Source organism: Podospora pseudoanserina, chromosome 6 (assembly GCF_035222485.1).
Source record: "Podospora pseudoanserina strain CBS 124.78 chromosome 6, whole genome shotgun sequence".
In the NCBI taxonomy this organism is placed as follows: domain Eukaryota; kingdom Fungi; phylum Ascomycota; class Sordariomycetes; order Sordariales; family Podosporaceae; genus Podospora; species Podospora pseudoanserina.
The window spans coordinates 1,847,942-1,871,287 of record NC_085925.1 but is presented as its reverse complement, the minus strand read 5'-3'; the positions used below and the strand labels follow the sequence as shown (position 1 = coordinate 1,871,287).

At 53.2% G+C, this 23,346-nt stretch overlaps 8 protein-coding genes across 8 annotated transcripts; 4 read left to right on the top strand and 4 right to left on the bottom strand.

Moving 5' to 3' along the window:
* Positions 1-2,955: 2,955 nt before the first annotated feature.
* Positions 2,956-8,143, bottom strand: QC764_601990 (uncharacterized protein). Its single transcript, XM_062948712.1, has 2 exons — positions 5,842-8,143; positions 2,956-5,786 (listed from the first exon to the last, which is right to left on the bottom strand). Exons 1-2 carry the CDS (start codon positions 6,012-6,014, stop codon positions 3,584-3,586), a joined length of 2,376 nt encoding a protein of 791 aa, XP_062797545.1. The 5' UTR covers positions 6,015-8,143; the 3' UTR covers positions 2,956-3,583.
* A 101-nt stretch (positions 8,144-8,244) lies between these two features.
* Positions 8,245-8,611, bottom strand: QC764_601993 (uncharacterized protein; the record flags this gene model as incomplete). The annotated part of the gene is made up of 2 exons (XM_062948713.1): positions 8,245-8,341; positions 8,418-8,611. The coding sequence occupies 2 exons, from the start codon at positions 8,609-8,611 to the stop codon at positions 8,245-8,247; spliced, it is 291 nt and encodes a 96-aa protein (XP_062797544.1).
* Positions 8,612-10,930: 2,319 nt separating this feature from the next.
* On the top strand, positions 10,931-11,647 carry QC764_601996 (uncharacterized protein; the record flags this gene model as incomplete). The annotated part of the gene is made up of 2 exons (XM_062948714.1): positions 10,931-10,991; positions 11,274-11,647. The coding sequence occupies 2 exons, from the start codon at positions 10,931-10,933 to the stop codon at positions 11,645-11,647; spliced, it is 435 nt and encodes a 144-aa protein (XP_062797543.1).
* A 1,187-nt stretch (positions 11,648-12,834) lies between these two features.
* QC764_602000 (uncharacterized protein) lies at positions 12,835-16,115 on the bottom strand. The gene is made up of 6 exons (XM_062948715.1): positions 15,805-16,115; positions 15,579-15,745; positions 14,909-15,481; positions 14,474-14,792; positions 13,008-14,249; positions 12,835-12,914 (listed from the first exon to the last, which is right to left on the bottom strand). Exons 1-5 carry the CDS (start codon positions 15,995-15,997, stop codon positions 13,879-13,881), a joined length of 1,623 nt encoding a protein of 540 aa, XP_062797542.1. The 5' UTR covers positions 15,998-16,115; the 3' UTR covers positions 12,835-12,914; positions 13,008-13,878.
* Positions 16,116-16,273: 158 nt separating this feature from the next.
* QC764_602005 (uncharacterized protein) lies at positions 16,274-17,489 on the top strand (the record flags this gene model as incomplete). Its single annotated transcript, XM_062948716.1, has 3 exons — positions 16,274-16,698; positions 16,768-17,122; positions 17,184-17,489. The coding sequence occupies exons 1-3, from the start codon at positions 16,622-16,624 to the stop codon at positions 17,487-17,489; spliced, it is 738 nt and encodes a 245-aa protein (XP_062797541.1). The 5' UTR covers positions 16,274-16,621.
* A 1,497-nt stretch (positions 17,490-18,986) lies between these two features.
* On the top strand, positions 18,987-19,249 carry QC764_0093280 (uncharacterized protein; the record flags this gene model as incomplete). The annotated part of the gene is made up of 2 exons (XM_062940950.1): positions 18,987-19,117; positions 19,192-19,249. 2 exons carry the CDS (start codon positions 18,987-18,989, stop codon positions 19,247-19,249), a joined length of 189 nt encoding a protein of 62 aa, XP_062797540.1.
* Positions 19,250-19,605: 356 nt separating this feature from the next.
* Positions 19,606-21,056, top strand: QC764_602010 (uncharacterized protein; the record flags this gene model as incomplete). Its single annotated transcript, XM_062948717.1, has 2 exons — positions 19,606-20,298; positions 20,363-21,056. The coding sequence occupies 2 exons, from the start codon at positions 19,606-19,608 to the stop codon at positions 20,735-20,737; spliced, it is 1,068 nt and encodes a 355-aa protein (XP_062797539.1). The 3' UTR covers positions 20,738-21,056.
* Positions 21,057-21,649: 593 nt separating this feature from the next.
* On the bottom strand, positions 21,650-22,879 carry ASB6 (Ankyrin repeat and SOCS box protein 6; the record flags this gene model as incomplete). The annotated part of the gene is made up of 1 exon (XM_062940949.1): positions 21,650-22,879. The coding sequence occupies one exon, from the start codon at positions 22,877-22,879 to the stop codon at positions 21,650-21,652; it is 1,230 nt and encodes a 409-aa protein (XP_062797538.1).
* Between the last annotated feature and the right edge of the window lie 467 nt (positions 22,880-23,346).

Here is a 23,346-nt window from a genome sequence, read left to right as displayed (position 1 = left end):
TGTGCGCAGAAAACTTGTCATAGTTGGGGGATTCCCTGTCTCCACATCTCCGGCCCCTGATGCGGCATGGCGGGTCCGGAAGCCGGAGCTTGATTGCAATGGCTTGCATTGCTGTGCCGGCGTCGGTGTCGGTGGTGGATTGGAATGATGGAAACGAGTACCGACATGAGAGAGAAGTGAGCCTGCAGCCCCCCTCGCTTGCCAGTTCCTTTCTGGGATTTTCCAGGAGGCAGGGGCAGACGTCGGATTTCATGATTGCAATGGCAGGTGCTCCTGAGGTAGGCAGCTCCGGACTGAACCATGATCTGGCAACTGCAGGCTCCTCTCACCTCGACCACCAAAGCTTACCACATCTTGATGCACGCTGTCGGCCTCTCGCCAATTGTTTCCTTCTGTCCGCACCGGCTGAATGTGTTTTGCTTGCTTTCGGTGCACGTAACTGCAAACCCCTCCTGTTGGCCGATTGACAGCACACTCACGACCCTGAGCCGATCTAACTTGACCACTGGTAAATGCCACCCCAGCAATCTCTGGGCACAGGACGAAGCTTTTTTGTGGCTGAAGTTCAATAAGACAAGAGGAGTCGGGGTTTGGTACGAGCCCGACGGACAAGACAAGACAAGACGACACAACACTACAGAGACTTTATCACGCACCAAACATTAGCCATACATGGTAGTTGCCACAACCACCAAGGGTCCTTCAGAACCAAAATCATGCCGGTCCCGGAGCAGAACATCGACGGCCCCGGTCTCAAAGTACGGAATACCACAACTTGTTACTACCAACGTGGCTGCCCCCAGACCCGTCGTTCTCCGGCCTCTCCAGCCCCACCGCATCCGAAGGTGAACAAGAAGCGGTGATGGCATGTGCTGTCGACGACCTGCTGGTGTGATGAGGTCCGGGCGTGCAGTTGGACAGTTGCAAGCCTAATAGGTCTGTTGCATCAAGAGGCCGGCAGTGGGGTGGAGAGCCTGTCGGCGGATGACAATGCCGTCAGGGCCAAGCTTTGATGACGGCCTAAAGGACCGATGAAAAAAAAGAAAAGAGGAGAAACAAAAAAAACCAAGAACCTGTGATCTCCAGGCATGGGTTGGATACCCCGCATTTTGCTTCCATCTACCGACAGTATCAACAAGCACGGGCGATCATCAACGACACAGTTGGTGTGTAGTGGTTGCACACACGAGATTCGATACCTCGACAAGGATGATGATGACGAGGTGAGCTAGCCCCCCTATACGCCTCGTCTCCTATTGCTTCTGTCTCACCAATGCTGGGCTAGAAGAGGCAGGTGGGTTGTCGCTGCGTTTTTCGCGATCCAGAGGCATGAGAATGTTGGAACGATGGCTTAACCCCGCATTTCCCCCCTCCACCCCTGTCAAATTTCATTTTTTCCCCAGCTTGGAGAAGACCTGGGGTGCATTTACCCCACATCTCAAAACCGTTGAACAGGGGTGGTTGACATTTCCAACGTCTCAGGTACCTGAGCACAGGGGGTCAAACAGGCGGAGTCTGCTTGAGAGGCCGAGGTACCCAGCAGGGCCCTCTGCGCTTCGGGCCGTCACTCCAGATTGCAGCAACATCCTCGACGCGAACACCCGACAGATTCAGCCAACCAATGAGACAACACCGTTTTTTTGGCCTGACGGGGCCCCGTTCAGGAAACCGTTTTCACCCCCAGTCACCTTTGCTTCTTCCAAGTCGATCGATGATCTGCCCCACCACCAACTCCAACTTTTGCACGACAGTCTCCGACATCAGCGACTTTCTCGAAGATGCAGATGCAGACAGCAAGGGACACAACCGACCGCATGGCAGGACATTCCCCCTGAGTCTAGCAGACGGCTTGACGGCTGATCCTGCCACCAGCCCAACCGGCGATCACCTCTTTTGTCCTTCCGGATACCTTCCAAAAGTCCCCCCCAGAGGCGACTGATGGTGACACACAGAGACCGATCTTTCCCCAGAAAGTGGCTGAGTTTACTACGGGCGGGAGTTGTCGATCTTTTGCTCCTTCTTGACCTTTCGCCTAACATCAAAAGGCGAAATCTGCCCGGATAGCATTTTGGATTCCCACGTGGTGTGAAGCTGTCAGGACGATGCTCCCCACATCTACCAAGTGCTTGGCGGATCGACCCTCATATCCTCCTCTCCCCTTCCAGAGGTGTACAGCATACAGGCACCCAAGACTGGAGGAAACTGACTTGTCGCATTGCTGACACGGCAGATATGGCCCATCCGGGTTGTCTTCTGTACAGCTGAGAGTACCTAGTGCGGATGATCTTGGTGGTAGTATTGTATCTAGGGGTGCTGAGCCGGAGACGGACGAGCGTAGTTCCCGGAAGTGAAGTCTTCTCAGTGTGTGTGGTCGTAGTGATCTTCAAGATGCTGCCTCAAGATGGCTGGTATGTTGAAGAAGCCATGTCACGTCGCCATCGGATGTTGCGACTTTGACACTGACACGAAGGGTAGCCAAGAAGATGTAAAAGCTTTCTGGAATGTCGGCTTCGGGGTGCAAGACCGGTGGGCTCTTATTGGATGATGAAGCCTGGCTGGAAGCCTTTGTGAACGCTTCCATAATATCCACAGTGATACTGTACCAAGTCGCTGAAGGGTCTGTGTGTTTGATGATGGGATATGTTTCGATGGTGGACGTCAAGGTTGCATGAGAGAAGAATGCGGGGAAGAAGGAAGGAATGTATTCGCTAGCTAGGTATCACCTTCGAATTACGGAGTTGTGTGTGAGAGAGAGAGGGAAGATGAATGGCTAGGAGGGGCAAGGGAAGTAATAGTGATGATGGTGAGAGTCCAATCAGTTGTGGGATAGGGGAGTGGTCATTCCGGGTATTTTCTACAGGGCCGAGTAAACGCCCGATGTGTCCCTTTGACTCAATGTTCTTGCCCATGGTTATTGTTTCTCATCGCATCAAACCCAAGAGGGCGAAAAAACAGTCAAAGACATGATGGTGAAGTGTGTTGTAAAAAAGTGGAATATTGGGTATAAGCCTAGACAAAACCTAATTTAAGAACTCCCTTGTCCTGTCCTTTCCAACTTTCCCAATTCCTGTTTTGTTTGTTGTAGGAGATTTGCGTGCGTGTGTGTTTTTTCCGATCTTTTTCCCCAACCGACCTTCCTGCTTCATCCTCTTTCTCTCATTCATCATCATTGTTTATACAAAAAAATATGTGCAAGAGAAAAAAGCAAAAAAGCAACCCAAACAAATTTCGTTTCCAGAAGTTAAAAAGTAAGTTGTGGTATATCCGGCCCCGATTCCATCCGTTTCCATCCGTTCCATTTGCTTTGAGTAGTAATGAAATAAAGTGAAAATTTTGGGGTGTAAAAAAAAGAATTGTCATATAGAATGATGACGACGAAGAAGAAGTGAACAAGGGGGAAAATAATCCCTGTTTACCCCAGACTGCCCGGTTACCCCAGACTTTTTTTTTTTGAGTTGCTTGAGACGCCACTGGGTGTGACGGTAGGGTAGCGTTGGGGAATATGAAGGGGGCCGATGTTCCGGGTGGGATTGTAATACAGCCGGGGAGGGAGGGAGATGGTGTTGTTAGGTAATCAGCTAGCTCACTGAACATACCCAAAGCCCTCCATCCCCACGTGATGATGTCCAGCGTGGTGGTGGTGCATCATCCCATAGTCCACATGCTGCATCAGCTCGGGGTGGTGGTGATGAGCGGCGGAGGCGGCTTGTTGAGCAGCAGCGTAAGCGGCAAACTCGGCGGCGGCGGCGCTGTCGTCTGGGTTTCCAGTGTGTGTTGGGGACTGAGGGCCGTTTCCACCCCAGTACATCCCGTCTAGATCCCATAGACCCCCTTGATCAAGCAGACCCATCATACCCCCCATTCCGTCGACTGGCTCGAGACCAATGGGGCTCATGTGAACTTCTCCGCCGCCGACGACGATGCTGTCGGCTGTGGTGGTGATGTGAAGGCCGGCGGGGGATTGGGAGCGGGCAGCGGCGCCTTGAGCTTGGACTGCCCGGGAGGCTTCGTACATGCGCCAGACTACCTCTCTTGAGCGCCGGGCGGCGAGGGACCACTCCTCCATGACCTCGAGGAGGTCGAGGACTTGCTCGATTTGCTTGAGCCACTCTGGCACGCGGGGAGAGCCCCATTGCCAGAAGACGGAGACGAGGGGGACCATGGCTGCTTGGTAGAGGAACCAGACTGCGTTCCAGCCGCTCATTTGGTTGCGGGTCCATTCACGGCCGACGTCTTCGATGGTGGCCGCGGCGAGTTCACGGCAGGTCTCAATGGCTTGGAGGTCCGCGTCGCAGGCTTGGGTATGGGGGTTGAGGCCGGAGGAGGCAAGGGAGAGGAGGACGGGGCGGTGGAGGAGCATGCGTAAGTTTTGGTAGCGCCACTTCATGATGCAGCGGGCCATGTAGAGCGGTTCCGCGCAGGGGTCGGTTGTCCGCAAGAGCCAAGGGAGGGAGGTGTACCAGTTTACGAGCTGGGCGTCGATGGCGCAGCGGTCTTCTGTCCTGAGAAGGGGGGTGATGGCGAGCATGTCTTGGATTTGAGTGGCGATCTTGCAGAATTTAATGTTTTCGATCAGAGGGAGGATTCCTGCGTGCTGGGATGAATCCCGGTTGGCGTTGATGCCGAACTCGGGGGGGCGGATGTTGATCGCAGGACCCCAGCGGCCGAACGAGGGACGGCCCATGGTGGTGGTGGCCCATGTGTCGAGGCAGAAGAGGGACCACCAGGTTCTGCGGCGGGTTTCGGCTGCGATGATGTCGCTGCCTGGGAGACCCACCGTGATGGACTCACGGTGAAGACCCAAAGCGGAGGCCATGCGGATGGCGGCGCCGAGGACGGCGTTGGCCATGTTGGGCCGGTTGATGTAGTGGAGGTAGTAACCTCCGATGAGGGCGAGGGCCTGGACCGTCTCGATGTGGGAGGAGCCAAAGGCGTCCATGGGAAGGTGCTCCATGGCGCGGTTGTAGTAGTTGATGTGGTTGTAGTCGTCCGATTTCATAGCCGCGATGGAACCCATGGCAAAGACCATGTTGAGCAGAGCGAGCCATGGGGCGTCGGTTCGTTGGCCTTCGAGGTAATCAGCGCGGAAGGTGGACTCGTCGAGCATTGGAACGAAAGCGTGGATGCGTTTGAAGTAGGCGTCGATGAGTGTTTGGCCCTTCCAGGACCATGGGATGCGTTGGGGGTCCTTTTGGGTGGTGGGCTTCTGGCGGATAGCTGGGTAGTTGTGGGACATCTCGACTCCGTTTAATGGGGCTGCGAGGGAGTTTCGGAGGCCAGGTTGGACCTTGAGCATGACCATGAGGGCGGCCTTGATGGAGGAGGCACCGAGATAGGATGTTTGGCGGTCTACTGAGAGCGAAAGAGCGTTGATGTCGTCGGCTTCGGCTGGGATCGGGTCTCTTCCTCTTCGCTCCTCGTCCCATTCTGTGTCTCTGGATGGCATCTGCTCGAGCAGGTTCTCCGTCTTTGGCATCATTGGTGAGTCCAAGTCCGACATGGGACTGGTGTTTAATGGTGGTGATGGTAAGCCGCCGACCGAAGTATCTATTGTTGGCCTGTCAAGAAGGCTGAGGAGTTCTTGTCTGGAGAGAGGCAGAAGAGACTGCACATCTTGTGTTGGGTATAACCGCTTCAGGATCGACCGGCATTCTTCGAGGGACTGTGATAGAGCTTCGAGTGTCTTGCGTGATGGGATCACTCTTTGTCTGTGCTTGTCGTAGAAACATCTCTTGGGAGCCCGGCTGGAGAGGCATTGGCCACATGGTTGTTGACCATCGCAGCGGCTGAGCACACCTGGTTAGATATGTTCCTCCTGTCTGAGGATCTGATCTGACTTACATCTTCCGTCTCTTGCACTCGGCACAAGCATGTGGTGTTGTTATCCTCTTGGCTGTACCTGTGGAGCTGGTCTTTGTGCTATCTTGAGAGTCTGTTGACTGCTTCCGTGGGGTGACGCCTTGGAAGGTGTGGAACATGCCACCCTGGGTGGGAACTGGGATTGATGGGGCCATGTTGGAAAGTCCAAAGCTGTGAAGTGCCAAAGGTGGTTCTGGGGAAGACGCAACCCAGACGGCCACACGGTATTTATGAGCACGACAGGTTGGCGATGCCGGGGACGCCGCCGGGTACCGGTTACAAGCGAGAAGCTGGGGTAAGTGGCAATGGCAAAGATGGAAAGTAACCACGAGCTGGGGTAGAAGCGCTCAATGGTAGCCACTTGGATAAAGATAGATGTGGGTAATGACGAAGAGAGGCGAGAACATGGGGAGCAGACGCAGACTTATATATCTCCATGGCATGCAGCTGGAGTTGTAGGTATGGTACATTGTGGGGAGAGCAGAGATTTGGACCATGCCCCGGCTTTCGAGGCCGCCTTCCTTGGACCCGTGGTGTGGAGAAGCTTGTTCGACGTTGCAACGTCCTGTCAAGTCGGGCCAAGAGCTCTGGGGAGGCCCTACCTAGCGTAGCGGGCGCTTGTGCAGGACGATAGGGTACTGTACATTGCTATGGGGGCCCCAGGTATAGCTTGCCGAGTAAGGTTGAGATAGAGTGGACTCCGTCAGAGGTAGGAAGTGAGCAAGGAGCCCGTCGAAATGGACGACGTTGCTGCTCAATGCCGTGTCAAGCCACGAGGACAACGGGATAGCCAGGGGGGGACGAGGCTGCTTAGCCAGGCACAAGTTGGGAACCACCACCAATCAGGCATGACCGAGTCGCAGTACCTGGACGGCCCATATTAATATCATGCCCAACAGAGGTCACGCCAGCCAGCCAGTCCGAGAAGAGGTACCTGCGGAAGGGGGAGGGCGATTTTTTTGGAGAAACCGTAGGTCGGTCTGGGGAAGAATCTGGGGCAGAGTCTGGGGAGCATTAGCTCAGAGCCAATACCAGCGAATCCCTCTGCTCGTTGTGGTGGTGTCGTTTCACGCTGGGACCGGGGTGCATGAGTTGTAACTGTGTACTGCTGCACGTCAACCATGAATGCTTATTGCTGCACGTGGGTTTTCCATCTTTTTCGTTGTACAGCGGCTTGCCATCGAGGCACAGCAGCCGTCTTTCCTGATGATGTTGCACCCCCCCAGTCCGGCACAGTCTCCTGTGGCATCTGGTGCCGATGCCTGACGAGTTGAACAACAGCAGCGCAACATAGGTAGCTAGCTAATTGCTCGCAGAGACTGTGCAACGTCACAGGATGTGGAGATTTCGTCCCATATCGCCGCGCCGGGAAGCATGATTCTGCCGTGTTCCTGGACAGCTAGTATAACAAGAGCGAGATGAGAGGACTAGTATGCTCGGGAAGGCCGTCACTAGGCTGGGCCAAAACATCCACCGACCTGTTGTTAATAGCACCCCTTAATAACTAGGGGCGTGTGTCAACCAGGAGGAGGAGCTAGGGATTTGGAGAAAATGATCCGTAGCAAGAGAAAAAAAAAACTTGAAGTTGGGGGAGGGTTGGAAAGAGGGCCCGTCGGCCCCAGGCACACTCCCCCTCTTCTAAGACGCCAGTCTGTGCCCTGAAGAACGGCGCCGTTGGTTTGGTGGAGATATGCCAAGTCCAGAAGAGCTGATTGGCGTTCGGCCGCCCGCAACGGTTGATGCCCAGGGATCTGCCCGCTTTCCTTCTCCGATCAGGGCAGACAGGGGTCAATGGAGGGGAGGTCCTCCACAGGTTCGACTCGACCCAAACCCCTGAGCTCTGCTGGATCTGGTGGAAGAGGAAACGGAGCGGAGGATAGCAGCAGCCGCACGATAATGCTCTTCTTCCAGTAGTGTTGTATGAGCTTCGGATACTCGCAGATAGCCTCTAAAGATCTGGCAGTCTGGCCCGCCTCGGCCAGGTGAAAATACGGTGCATGCGACAGTAGCAAATTTCATCGCCTATGAGGACCCTTCCCGATAGCACCTGAACCAAACATTGAGCATGCGGTGAGTGTGAACTAGAAGGTGCTGTTAGCAAAGCGAATCCACCTTCAGCGGCGACACGAAGACGACGGCGCCGTTCGCTTCTGAGAGCTGAGGAGAAAAAAATTGCGGTAAATAGATGGCCTGTGGCGATTTCCCAGCTGATGGACGAGACACATGACTGCGAGCCTGCGAGGCTTAATATCTAGACGGTGTTGGTTGCCATGTTGGGAAGAACTGAGCCGTACGCAGTCAGCATAGCATATATGCATGTGCTCTGTAAAAGCCCACTCTCTCGTCATCACCCAGCTCCATCACCGCGCGGTACCGGCCATGGTCCTATCGACTGACCAGTCGTACGGTGATGGCTGGCGAACGGAGCATGCGTCTATGACTTGCCCCGCCGGTCCTCTCGACTGTGAGCTTGGATATGGGGCTGGTTGTGTAAGTACCCTGGTACGGCATGTCAAGGCGGTTATCCTGCTGGAACATTGTACCTCCAGCATACACACAAGGTACCACGATTAGCGCTTCTCTTTTGTTCCCGTCGCCGTTGCCGTCTTTCTTGTGGACCCCTTGGCCAGTTCGCCGCAGCCGCCTTGTCCTCTGCAGCCGCTTGCTCCCGCGATTTCGCCTTTGACGAGGACCTCATCAATGGTTTTTGTGTTGATATCTCTTGGGGGATCGAGATATCCCATCTCAACATTTCTGGTCGACCCTAGTGAAAAGCTGAGCTTGATGAGGTCCTTGAACAGTTGCTGTCGCATTGGGCAGCCTGCCCTGTCTCTAATTACCGGCTGTGCCGCGGCCGAGCAGCCGGAATCGACGAGGGGGTCGGAAAAGCAAGCGACGACCCTTGTACTACACCATAACACAGCGTGGTATGTCAGTGCGGGAGGATTGTTAGTGTAACCACTAGCTCGAGCTCAGGGCATCACCACCACCTGAGACTTGACATTTCCTTGTTGCGGGTTAGGTTAGGAACTGGGCATCGACATCCGTGCTCTTCATGCGGAATCAAAAGGCCGTCTTCTAGAATAGCATGACGAAGCTTCAGCTGTAGGCTTAGGTTGTAAGCAAGACCAGACAAAATTAACGGCCTATCCGATATGCAGTAATATGCTGCTGTCTTGATCTTGTGCTGTGCTGGCGAGAAGCAACCGAGATGTCGTGCATGAGCGAGCGAGAGAATAATGTCTTGCTCATCAGTGAGAGCAAAGGCGAGTGCGAGGTGAGCTGTCCGATTTCCGGGTGGTCGGCCTGTTTCTCCTGAACTCAAGGCGATCTCCCAGTGAAACCCTGTGGCGCTTTTGGACGGTGAATTCCACGTGCGCGTCTCCGTTTGTGTGTTGCAGTAGTTGACGGTGACTTACCGTTCGCAAGATCCCTGCCTCACCAGCACACCCTCTTTTCTCTGATGATTACTGCAGAGCGAGATCTCTGTGAGCTTCGCAAGAGTGCAGTTCAAACAGCCGCCAAGGCGCCGAAGGCCGGCAGCCAACGTTATTTCCCCACATTCTCGTCAGCCAATCAGAGGTGCAGCACCGCCTGGAATGTCGGCAAAGCAAGCCTAGCGTCGTCGTCGGCTGCTTGTCGTTGCTGTCTCTTCCCTCTTTTCGTCTTTCCTGATCGAGGGCCATGTGCGCCTGTGTCTTGCCCATTCAGTCAGGTCCAGTCGTCGATCTCCTCAGTGATGACTCTATTCCTGGCATCAAACATATTGGCCCAACGTGGTCATTCTCTGCGGTTGCACTCGTATAGATTTGGTGCCACAACCTCCACATCGACGACGAGAGTCTCGATCTCTCTAGCGTAGGGGACCTGTCAACTGCTAATTATCCTTCGTCGGTGACACATGCCAAACACAGCTAGGTGTGCAGCATCATCAATGAAGGTTGGTGGATGTCTCATCGGACCTGTCTACAAGGGTGCTTAACCCTCTGACTTAAGCTCGAGCGGTGGCGCACGCCAACCCAGATGTGGCTTAACACACCGGCTCTTCCCCACAAACATCCACTCGTGCGAGAAGCAAATCAGCACGACCAAACATCACCGCCGTTGGGTTCACGTCATATTAACCGCCAGTCTCGACGAGTCTAGTCGACTTTTACCCTGCTCTTAACGCCGGAGATAGCACCGCACAGACACCTTACACCTTCACCCTTCCCCGATCAAGATTGCAGGAGCCGACTGATCTCATCCAGTGTTGGTCAGACCATCAGAGAAGGAAGGAGGAGAAGGAGCAGGAATGCAGCAATTATCACTCATGGCCGTCTCAGTGGACAGCGCAGAATCGTCGATATTAACTCGGCTGTTCTGAATTAATTTGGCCATGCCATTCACTATCCCAATCCCATCTCTAGCCGTCAGTGACCGATGGGTGTCTGGATTTCCTTTCTCGGATCCCGTGTCCATGCCTTCGTTCTATTTTCCTGCCCACCCTCTTCTTCGAGGTGATGGAGGGGTCAACCACAACTGAGACGCCAAGGTGTAGTCACCGCATTGATCAACCATCGCCATGAGCTGTCGCGGCGATATCGATGAGGCTCGTAGCAACACATGCCGCGGCTGTGGTCGGCATCAAATCCTAAGTTGCGGTCAGTCATGGCATGGGGCGGGCATGCTCCGCATGGCACCTGACGACACGACGGGTGGGCGGGTTGGTATCGCCGCGGAGCCGGACACTTCCACTCAGGTTGTCTCTGCGCATGCGATGTGCTACGGACATGAATTCGCGGGGAACCAGCTACAAGCTATACCGGTTTCAAAACCACAAAACGTACCGAGGTCATCCAACAAGGCGGCCGGGACACAGCACGAACCTATCGCATCTGCTCCTGTCGCCGGCCGGAAGAACAAGTTTGGAAATTCCAGGACCAACTTCTATCTTTCCCGTCCTGGCCTTGTCCTAGTTGCGCGATGCCGTGCCTGTATCACCTAAACATCACTGCCCCTACGCATTTCCATGTGCCCAGTTTTTTGCATGACACGGTGCCGAACAGGTTGTTTGGCCGATCAAAACATAATGCACCCCTGGACTGATAGAGTCATATCAACGTACGCGTGTATTTACACCATCAAGACCTGTCAGTGGTCAAACCTATGTCTACTTATCTCCACTGTTGACCCCTACATCATTTTACTCCCGCTTCTGTTTGAGTTTTACACTTCTTGCTGGAATATTCCTGCTTTTTCTTCCTATATCCCGCAGCCTCTGACAACTGACATCTCGCATCTTACAAGCGAGGCTGATGCATGCTGCCACACCTCTAACAGGTATGCTAGTTCGTGCTCCATCTGTCAAACTTGACATGGGCGCCAAGAGCAACTTCATGACAGGGCCAGCTCTTGATATGCAGCTAATGTAGTGAGTTACACCTTTCCCATCGGCCTCCTCACGCCAGACTTCCGGATGGCCCTCGGAATAACCGCTACAGCGGTCCGCCAGACGACAGGGTTGGCAAGACGGGCTCAGCAAGGTCACCCCAGAATTGTGGCTTCGATACCGCCCACCGCCATCCCCAGATTTCACTCTCATTCTCAGGCCGCACAACATGAGGTCGAAGTCACCTGGTTTCTGTGGCTTACATCAATTCCCTCACCTCCTACTCGGAGATTTCAGGACCAGAACGTCGACATCGTGCCAGAAGCATGTCTCACAACCTCACTTCCCACCCACCGGGCCATCATGAGGACCGGAAAAGCGGCTTCGGCTTCCATATTCTCTGGTAGTCTGAGGTGAACACAACAAGACCAAAGGACACAATATTCCTCACCAACTTGCCTCGACATCTGGTTCAGATGGGGCAGCGCCAGAGGCATCGCCTCAGGTCCTACATGCTGAGGTCCAGCCGAAAATTTTCGTTTACAACCACTCTCTCGCTACATCAGGTTGGGCTAGACGCTGAGCATGCACGTGCGGACATACATACAGACAACATCGACAAACGAGGCCGACACGCAGGGCCGGCGCATGCTTACATACACATGAGCTGCCTTTCAGTGGCCCACTCTCCAACCAGAAGCAGAAACGAAAGGGTGCCACCCAGGCTCTGCGGTCCGAAAAGAAATATGTGGGTGAGAAATGGCTGAAATCTTGGTCGCAACGGTCTTTGGCTTGCTGCAGACAGTAGCTGCATTTTGCATATACCATACATGTGCCATGCCATGCCATGGCAAGCTACCAATTGCAGTCTGCATTAGTACTACTTCCAGGTTTTTTTCTCTCTTCTGAATTGCCCGTTTTCCTCATCCCCTGAGCCCAACCGACAGCAGCCGAGCGGGTTGCGTTGTACCCGTACTGTTTACAGAGGGAATCAAGGGAAGCAGAAGGTATCTGCAAAACCGGGTGACCTAACCTGGTTTACCAGGTCTGCATCGAAAAACGGGAAGGCTGAAGAGGATGCCTGAAAACGAACTGGTCCCATTGGCTGGTGTAGTACTCAACAAGATGCCAGACACCACGCCAGATTCGACGATGACGGTCCCAAAAAAGGCGGCCCAGGATACTACGCCTGCCAGAAAAGTCTGTCAGACTATTACCAAAGCAGTGAATCCAGTCTCCCAAATCCACAATTTTTGTTCATTTTGGGGAAGGGTAGCCAGCTGAAAAGAGACAAAACGGTGACTATGCTGCTGCTGGTTACTTGCTTGTTGCCTTGCATCTCTGCCTACCTACATATACATGCATATATGTATATGCAAAGACACAAACGAGACACACTGACGATGACATTGACAGCAACAAGGCAGAGTAGCTTTCACAAACAAACAAAAACATCATTTTTTAGATGGAGCAGACCCAACATATCACTCGACTTGTCTCTTCCACAAAACTATCACCCATTTGGGTATCGTCATACCCCAACTTTCTCTCTCTCTCTCTCTCTCCAATCTCCAATCTCCACCAGGAGCAAGTCCCTTCATTTTCCCCAACATGACCCCAAACACCAAGTACTAAAACGGAATAGAACGAATGGAAGAAAAGCGTAGCTACGGTGTCTTGGTATCTAGTGTGATGTGCAAAAGAATTAGAAAACCACCCTGCATAAGCAGTTATCCGTACCTGAATTTTGCATAAAAAGCCCAACAAACACATGTACCTAGCCAAGCGGGATATTCCATCGGAACAGCTACCCTTCAATGCCGAAAAGAAAAACCTCCAATGAAACACACACACAACACACCAACCGCGTCGTCATTGTCATTTTGTTTGATATCAGCCTGATCCAAAGACGAAAACAAATGTGAGATTCTAACTGGGTGACGAACCCGACTGACTGGCTGACGGGTACTTACAGAACAGACATGCGATGATGCAAACAGCTCATGGCCAAACACGATCGTTGAAACTGCTGCTGCTTATCATCCATCTATCAGCCAACCACTTCCTTATCAAAGATACCACAATAATTTCTTGGCCTGGCCACCATATGAGGGTCCCTGACGTTATTTAGCTCTGCTCTGCTCTTCTGTTCTGTTCTCCCCATTCTATAGAGTACTCTATGATGACGGCAGATACACCCTTCCTTCCCCTCGTTTCCCTTGATTTCTATTCTCAGCCTGCCCTTCACTCCCCATATCCAGCACCTCACCAAGCAGGAAAGGGAAGCCCAGATCCAATCATGTCTCCTCCTCCTCATCCTCCTCACACAAGAAGCAGGCGTCTCCCTTGAGTTCCCTACTGGCGAGCCCAGCAAGCCCAGGCCGGCTAGCACCCCCTTCAGGCTCCTTCTCCTCCAGTTTTTTCGCCAGCCGCAACGCCGGCGCTTCCCTTTCCCTACCCATATCCACAAGCTCCAGCTCACCCCCCCTTCTCTTCTTCCCTCTTGCCTCTTTCACCATCACCCCATCATCATCACCATCCATTACCACCACTACCCCTTCAATTTCCTGCTGCTGATCCACCTCCCCCATCACCTGTTGCTGATCCCCTGCTCCCCATAATACATCCCGCCCTCCTTCCCCGATACCCTATAGGCGAAGGATCTGGCACCGGCTGCTAATGCCGTCAAATAAGCAAGTATTATCAATAGGGATATACTGCTTAGTAATAATCTTGATCATCTCCTGCGCCACCATCCCCCCCGTCAGCGCAGCAACATTGTGCAGCTCGCCCCCCTCGGCGCGAGCCACCTCCTCCACCGCTTGGCGAACCCTCTCGTTCTCTTCTGCCCCGGGCACCATCTTGGCTACCCTTGCCAATACCTCCTCTTGTCTAGGCCAGCCGCGGCCGTCTTCTGTCTCAACTTGGTGGGTTGTTGCCTGCATGGCGAGATAAATTGGGAGAAGCGAGAGTGGCTGGAGGGTCATTTCGGCTTGCTCGTCGTTACGAAACTCTTGGGCTGTAAAAGTGAGTGGCGAAAATGGCACTCTATTGTCAGCCAGCCTTTCTTTTTCTCTCGTTTCTTTCTTCGTCCGAATTTCCTCGTTCCTGTCACACCCTCCTCGTCTCATGACCTTGCCCCTCCGCGCGCCCAATGGACGTCTGGAGTGGCCAATATGGGGAGGGGTATGTCGTCCTCGACGACAACCACGGACGGGAATGGGGAATATTGTGGGAACTCACCTGCTACCTCCTTCAAGCGATCTGCCCTGCTGATCTTCCCCGTCGTTGCGTTGATGAGCTTGACAAAGGCTGCGTTCTTGCAGAAGAGGTCCACTTCTGCGGGATCGATGGTCTGGCCACCGGCCGTGGCTTGGACGGTTTCCAAGATCTCAGCAGCATCCTTGCGTGCCTTTGCCTTGTAGATATTCTGGAGCTGAATGTACACCTTGGACTGGGCCTTCATGTCAGGGACTTTCCCCGGGAGGGGTAAGCACTTGTGCTTCTCGTAGAAGGCCTTGACCGCGTCGGCGATCACCCAGAACCCGGACTTTTGCTCCGCCTGGGACAGCCTCGTCAGCATCTGCCTGACACGTTCATCAAAGAGGGGTAGCTGTCGACGACGACACCATCACGAAAGAGGGGTGGCCCATCTCTCCAACCAAGGTTGTGACTTACTGGGTTTGTGCGCTCGTATTCGAAGATCTCATTCAACCCCGACGGTAGTGATGGCACCACAAGGGTCTTGAGCACGGCAGCAGCCGCTTCATCAAAGTTCTCTTCGCCACCCTCGGCATTCTGGGTCCTCGCCGCGCCCTGGACTATCCGACGAAACTCGGTCTTTTCCTTGTAGGTTGAGGGGTAGCTGCCATCGTGCTCCGCTTTCCATCTCTCAAGATAGTGGAGCAATATCACGACATAAGGCAGATGACCATGCTCGAAGTCAGACAGATCATCAATGTTCTTCGTTAGCTCCTCCGCGAACACAGCCAACTCAGACCATGGGTTGAGGAGGCGAAGGTCTGTCGTGGCTGTCTCGTCTGGATGTGTATCGACGATGGGGAAAGCTCCTGGGAGGTTGATGCGGAAGTAAGAGTAGAAGCCAGCGGAGTGTATCGCCACCAGCGGGGTTTGGTGTTGTTGCCCATGTGATTCCAGAAGCGAGAGGTTCTCTGGTGTGATGGGGTGTGTATATATGATGGTTGTGAAGACGGGGGAACACGTGAGGAGGGAGTCTAAAGTCTTGACATTCTATATTCACCACCACCGTATGTGAGTATAGTTGTGTGATGAGAGCTCACACTTACAGCGTGATAACTGACTGAGAGTCACGGATGAGTCCACCTACCTCATTCGGATACCAGTCACCCTGGACCTCTGGGTTCAACTCCAACAGATGTCCTGTGAGACTCTCTGACCTCAGCTTTCCCAGGCTGTCCTCATCCAGAAAGAAGTTGACGCCCAAGTCTGCTTCCTCGACCCTGGCTTCATCATAAATGGCAAAGCGACCAATTCCTGGATACATATGTTAGCTTCAAACTCATACCATGAGATATAAGAGCGAGTAAACGTACCTGGCAACACCAGGTTCTTCAAAGTCTCAACACCCACTGTGCCAGGGCCAGAGTTCACCAGCAAGATATTGGCTGACTCGAGGGCAGCTTGGCCACTGGCAGCCCATAGGCGAAGCTGACGATCATATTTCCGTTCCTTTTCTGAAGGGCCATGCAGAATCGGCGGTGTCTGGCTCATTACGATTTCGGTCATGTTTGATGAAACGCGCTGACGGTGTCGCACAGCGAGATGTTTGTTTACTGTCGTCGGCCGTTAACTCGAGAGGCTCTGCTTCAGTACGCTTCAGGGAGTGGGTGAGGGTGCCTGAGTGAGAGGCACAGCCACAAGGCGGGGAGGTGGAGTCGAGGCGCCAACCAAGATCCTGGCACCTGGGGGAGTTCGGTGGAGAATTAACGGGTCGGTCCGTGCTTCAGGGATACTTGGCGTGGCTTGCCGTGGCTGGGAAAGAACCCTAACCCAGTTGTTGAGATCAACCTCACTCGATGATCATGAGAGAGAGAAGAGGTAGTAGAATAAGATACCAGTGATTGGAGTCCAGATAAAGAGACAAAGACAATTCACTTCTCTTGCGGTGAATTCACGGAACGATCGCTGAGTTTCCAGCCATCACATGGCTCCAGGCACCATATCCACCTGCACCATTGAGTTTGGAAGGAACAAGGATGGCCATCAAGCCACCCACCTTCCATTCCCATTGCACTTCAGAATCTTCACCGATAGATCAGAGCATCAGATTAGCAATCTCTTCGTCAAAATGATTGCTGTTATCTGCAATTCGCTTTGAACGACGGTCTCAGCATCTGCGCCGCAGTCAAAATGCCTGTTTATCTGAAGTGCAAGGTCCAGGGCTGCGATGCCGAGTTGGTGAATGGCATGGTTGTCACCTCTTGTATGTAAGTCTCAATTTTTATTTTCGGTATCTGGCGAATGTCAGTCAGGGAGACGGCTAACTTTGGGAGCAGGCACATCCTCTGTAACCAATGCGCCATCACCCATGGCTTCGGAAATGAGCCACCATGGAGCTGCCCGGTGTGCAGAAAACATCTTGAGGAAGAAGAAATCTGCAATCATCAGGACTGGGAATCATCGGTTCAAGATGCGGTCCAGTTGATGTATGGGCTGAGTCCAACAATGATCATGGAAGCTGCTTCAAGTGCGATGGCGTTCTGGTCCCAGCAACTAGAAGTACAAATGTCAGTTGCTCCCTCATATACCTATATTTTTGACAGCTACATGCTCACTGCAAAAGATCAAAGGACGGTCGAGAAAAGGCGGAATTGTCGAGAACCTGTGCTGGCTGGAAAGCTAAATATGATGGTATGTTGCAGATAGCCACAAGATCCCCGGGTCCTTTCCCCTTTGCTCACTTCCCATCTAGCAATACAAAGAGAGGAGGAAACTATTTCGCGCCAGTGTGAAGATCTCAACAGAGATCTGGAAAAAAGAAATAAGGAACTGCTACATTTTCGGAGTGTCTACGACAAACTCAAAAAGAAGTGTCGAGAACTTCAGGAGCAGCTCTATCAGATGCGTGCCGAGGAAGGGACATCACAACGAGAGCAAGTCTCCTCAGGCCGTCTTCGCCCAAGAGATCTTCCACAAGCAGGACATGGAGTCAGAGATACAAGACTGCCGCGAGCTGCATTTTCAGGGGCCGACCGGATCAATAGGCCCAGATATGTGACAGTGGCCCCTGACCAACAAGCTCAGACTGTTCAAAGAAGCATGCCTGTCCCAGAAAGCTACACTCACCAAAGTAAGTGATTAGGTCCTACTATTCTCATATCAACAGGCGCATCGAACTGACGTTATGGTACAGGACCACCAGAAAACCTCATTCAGCCACAAGTCTTCAACACCACTGCATCACCAACATACATGTCTGTCCCAAGAGCTGAACAGAGAACCAATAGATATGCTCCAGGCTCAGGTCGAGCTCATCATGCAACACTTCCCTCTCAGAGCAATGTACCAGGTGGCCCAAGACATGTTGTCAATGCGCCCTTGGCGTCTATGAGCACGAGATCCACATCCATGGCAAACGCAGGAGAGTTACAACTTGCCCTAGGTCGAAAAAGAGGTCAGTGTGCAAATGCTCTGATTGGCGCGCATCGTACTGACAACAGGCCTTGGTAGTACAACCTAACACCACTTTCATGTCTTCACGGGCAGCAGAACGGCCAACTTCGCGATACGATACTTTGACCCGTCCCGGTCAATACTTCGACACCCTCAGGGGTAGAGACCATCGGGCCCCCTTCTGAGTGGACGGTGAAACTACCAGACAATATCCTGTTTTAAGAAGCTCAAGGGGAAGCCCTCTATTATTTCATCACTGCTCAAATATTTTCTATGGCTGCCACGCCATGGATGGTGTTTCCGCTCTGGATCTCCGGCATGGCCTGGTGCTCACATGCTGAGAAACCTGCGAATAACCATCCATGCGTTTTAGCGCCCCCAGCAGCATACCAATATCTAAGTTTTATGTGATGTTGAAATGTTTCTTCAGGTTTATTTTCTCGATAGCGGTGCTGATGCGATTGGCAGGTGGTGGTTTCCTGAGCCCTTGTGAAAGGGGTTCGCCGCGTTTGATCGACAGCAAGGCTGCGAGATCGAACAAACGTTTCAGCAGATCCTCGGATTTCTCACCCTTGTTTTTTTGCTCGAAACTAGAAGCAAAAGAACAAAAGAATAATCATGCGTGCACAGCCACTCCCAAAAAAAATCCCCTTGTGGGGACAGAGAAGAGTTCGTGAAACTGATTTTGAGCAGCCAATTATCAAGGCTCCGCCTGCGACTGATAACCTCAGCAGCGCTTTTTTGTCTTACTTCTATGTCCCAAACATGAACTGATGATGAGGATAGTCTTCAAAGAATGAGATTCTGTCGCGCAAAAAGGCTTTTTTAGAGCACAGCAAGCCACAAGGACAACTCACCGAGTCCTCAAACTGCTTTTTTGCATCGCTTTCATGACTTTGCTGGGGTGCAATAAGTCTTGCAGCCCTATTGGTCGAACACGATGAAACCTGCCATCAGGGTGACAGCTCTCGGGGATTTTATCGCCAAGATGTCTAACCGGGTTACTGTTTCTGGTGCACAGATGTTTCGTCTTGCAACTACAACTCTGGGCAGCCATCAAGAGTTCTTACTGGCTTACGGGATATCTCGGCGACGGTGATGGATGGTTTGCCAACCTGTCAAAGCTTATTTGTCCAACCGAACAGTCAAAGCGAGTAGTGTGGCATCCGGAGCCAAGACGGATCTCGGGTCTGCCATCAGGGACCACGACAGGAAGACTCTGTTTGTAGATCTGTAAGTTGAATGCATGCATTGGCAAACAGGCTAGGTGATCTCTCCTGTTAACACTATCGTGATCCCCAGATCAGCTTCATGGCTATTGTGGATCACCCAGGAAATGAAGTTCAGCGTACTTACAACTTCTAGCTGGCTGGCTGCTAAAGTCAGCAGTTCTTCAAGCTTCACCGGTCTTCCTGGATGACAGCACGGCGAGAGATGCACTGGTACTGACTGCTTGGTATCTGCTGCGGAGGGGAACGAGGCCGTCGACAAGACCCCTCGAAACTCTGGCGCTCAGCACTGCCTCACGATGAAGCTCCTGGGTAAGTGTTTTGGAGTCGACGCAACTTGCCCGAAGCGGTTGTTGCTGCGTGCCTGAGCGATTTCTCGTCACTTGAGGGGTAAGTTTCGACAACATCGGATGAAAACAGACAGAAAGAATGTGCTGGCAAACTCGGGTGTCGGCTCACAAGGGCGGCAGTCGACCTTGATGTGGTGGACTCATGATCACAACGATATGGACGAGAGGGCTGAGAGAATTGTCTATAAGAAGCCATCACCATCCCTCTCTCATCAGCCAGTTCTACATCTTCATCCTCACCTTCACCCTCAAGCGTCCAGGAGACCAACTCAGCACCTTCTTCTATTCACATCTATCTTTTCCAACCTCCCGCCGGCAGGGTCCCCTTTACAACCTCTATCACTTTATTCACTTCTTCAAAAAACACCAACCTCACATCCTAATCATGTCTCCCTCTCTCACCACCCTTCTCACCCTCCTCCTCCCGGTCCTCCCCCTCGTCACCGCCCATGGCGCCATCGTCCAAGCAACCGGCAACGCAGGCGGCTCCGGCATGGCCCTCGGCATCGACACCACCACTCCCCGTGACGGCACCCGCCGCCGTCCCTTCCAGCAGGACTCCACCCGCTTCCGTGGCTCGTCTGCTCAAACCTTTGGCGAGACGATCGGTGCCGGCGATAACCAGCTTGAAGCCGGCACGAGGGCTATTCTCGCTGAGACAGGAGACCAGCTTCCCCAGGTCACCCCAGGAGGTGAGGTCTCGATGATGCTTCACCAGGTCAACGCCGATGGCGGTGGTCCCTACCAGTGCATGATCAATGCCGATGCCACAGGCCAACAATGGTCCAACATCCAAGTCACACAAAATGTCCCAGGGCGCAACTCTCGCAATCGGGTAAGTCTCTCCAGCGATTTCAGACTATATCACGAGGAATCATGACTGACAATGAGGAATACAGCAAGGACAAACTACCGCTTTCCCCCTGACGGCTAGTATCCCCGCTAACCAGCAGTGCACGGGGACCGTCGCTGGTCAGGAGAATGTCTGCCTTGTGAGGTGCCAGAACAGCGCCAGAGCTGGACCGTTCGGGGGTGTTGTGCCGGTGCAGATGGCTGGCGCAGCTGGTAACAACAATGCTGACAACAATGTGGAGGTTGGCAATGGAAACAACGGCACTGACACTGGAGCTGCGAACGCCAGACGCCTCCTCGCTCGCAGCGTGAAGGCGTCGGAGATGAAGCTGCAGGCGCTCATCCAGAGGGCGGTCGAGCTTGATGGTGATTTGAGGGATCCCGATGTGCTGGCTGAGTTCTTGGAGGACTTTGAGGCTTAAGCAAGGCTGTGTGGATATGGAGCTCCGGGGTGGAAAGAGCTGACAACAAGAAACCGACATGAACAACAGGTGACTGGATGGCAGGCCACCAAGGCACAACATTCATTTTTCCCATGTCATTTCCTGATGATCGAGAAACATTTCTCCTTGTATTGTTGGCACAGGTGGCCAATGCCACACTCATTGATACCCAAGTAACTGGTCATTTGTTTAGAGCAGAGAGTCTGCCTCTTATGTATATGTGTATATAGCTTGCATTTTGTTCCTGTACTTCTAGTCTTCTCATTTCAAGTGAATAGAAGTCACTCCTTTCAAACAGGCTGCTATCCTCAACTTACTTCTTTGTGCTTTTGTTTTTCTCAACAGGAGAAGGGTGGTGACAGCTCATGGACCAAAAGGGGGCTGGTGCCAAGTCTTGAGAATGGAGACAAAAACATACAACACCAGGGATTCCCCAGTGGTCACCCACCTGAGTACTGATCTGGCGATTAGCAGCTTATCTAAGGGAGAGCGGACGGGATCCCGAGCTTTCTGCTATCTATGGTTGTATGTGATAATTTCTGTTCGTTTTGCGATCTATAACCGATGCTAAAACAAATTCACGCTCGGCTCTCACCGGGCATAAGCTTTGTTTCGACGTCAGCGGCGCCGAATCTGATCAAAGTTCTGGCGCAGAGAGTTCATCGTAAAAAGCTCGTAGCAAATGAGATGGGTTTGTTTCCTTGTATAAAACCAAAACCAGCTACTCTACCTTTTCTTTAGCCGTCACAAAGACCTCATCATCCGAGTCACTTGAGCTTAATCCCTCTATTTCCTCCCCAGGCTTGCTGTACAATTCCTCCACATCCTTCGATGGACTGATTCTTGTAGACTTAACCAACAACGCTTCAAAACACTCGACCAACTCCCTCGTCAAGTCCCCCTTTCCACCAATCTCTCCAGCGCAGTCATCCCCTGCCCGTCGACCCTACTTCCTAGTCTAACACTACTTTCCCCTGGAGGTTGCTCCCTAAAGCTCAACAGCAACCTCTTCATTGTCTGAACCCCCGCATATCTCGCAGCGGTGTGTAGCACCGTTCTCCCACTATCATTGTGAACATCAAGCCTCGCTCTCCCTTTGTACTTATCGACCAACACCCCCACAATATCCGTCTGGTCCCCCCACACCGCCAGCCCAACCGCCGTCTCACCACCCTTATCCTTGACCTCCCCGTTCACCCCGTATGCTATCAACGCCTCAACAACCCCCACATCTCCCGCCATGACTGCCGCCATAAGAGGCGTCACTCCCCGCTCGTTTGCCATGTCCAGCCACGCCCCCACAGATAGGAGGTACTCTACATTGGCCAAACGGGCGCAGCTACACGCACAATGCAGCGGCGTCTCACCATAATTGTCGACCTTGTTGACATCCGCACCACCCCACACCAGGGCCCGAGTACAAACATCCGATGCCGTCATAGCTGCGTAATGCAGCGGGGAGCGGCCACCACCATCGTGCAAGTCGGAATCGGCGCCAGCTGCGAGGATTTCAGTCACGGCTTTCAGATCGCCGCGCCAGGCGGCCATGAGGACAACGGTACGGCCATGACAGTCGCGGGCGTTGAGGGCGTCGGGTGAGCAGGTAGCGAGCAGTGCTGGGAGGTTGGTGTAGGCAAGGCCGAGGACGGTCTTGTGCAGGAGTGAGAACTGGCGCCGGTCGAGGTCCAACGGGGCCGGGAATGTAGACTCGATGAGGTGTTTCCGTGCGTTGTTGGCTGGGGATGGACACTCGATGGAAAGATTCCAGGCCATGTTGGCGGCCGTGTCGGTCAGCTTGGTGCTGTTTTCAGCGTGGGGGTCGGCGCCCCAGGAGAGGAGGAGCTGGCAAATCTCGTATTGGTTGCAGTTGAGGGCGAAAAGGAGGGCGTCGAGGGTCCCGTACAGAGACTCGATCATGTCTGCGGGAGAAGCTTGGCCTTTGAGGAGCAGGGTTTGCAGACCAGAGCAGTTGCCCGTCTGGATGTAGCGGAAGATGTCCGAGTCGGGGGGGACAATGCGTGCGACTGTCAGCGAGACGGATATGGAGGGTCCGTTGATGAGGGTGAGTATGATCGCGCGGGAGGCGATCCAGTGTGGGAGGTGAAATGCGCCGCTAATCATGGGCTGTGGTCTGCGTTTGCAAGACGAGACGTCGCAGTCCTTGTGTTAGAAAGGGAATCCACGAGATCGCATGGCTACTGTGCCACCGAGATTCTTCCATGTCGTGAACAGCAGTGTCCATGTGCTGTGGCAGGCACACTTGCATGGGCCGCACATGAAAGTCGATGGGATAGGCCCAGGAGGAAGATTCTGATGATTCACCTTTGTCATTCCCTCTGCTATTGTCTGGGTTTCCTCTGTCTTGGCCAGTGGTAACTCGTTTGGCTTGGATGCGGTGGTAACTACCCCTAGAGCCCCTGACGCGTAGTTTTCGCTCTCTGCGGTATGTAGTATCTGTGTAAGAAGCTTCTCCTATCGAGATAGATGAGTCTGGACTGTTTTACACCGCTCAGCCTGGGAGAATCTGCGCACACGCCAGTCCATTGCCAGTTTACGAAGAGGCCCATGCCATGGTTACTTACGAAGAC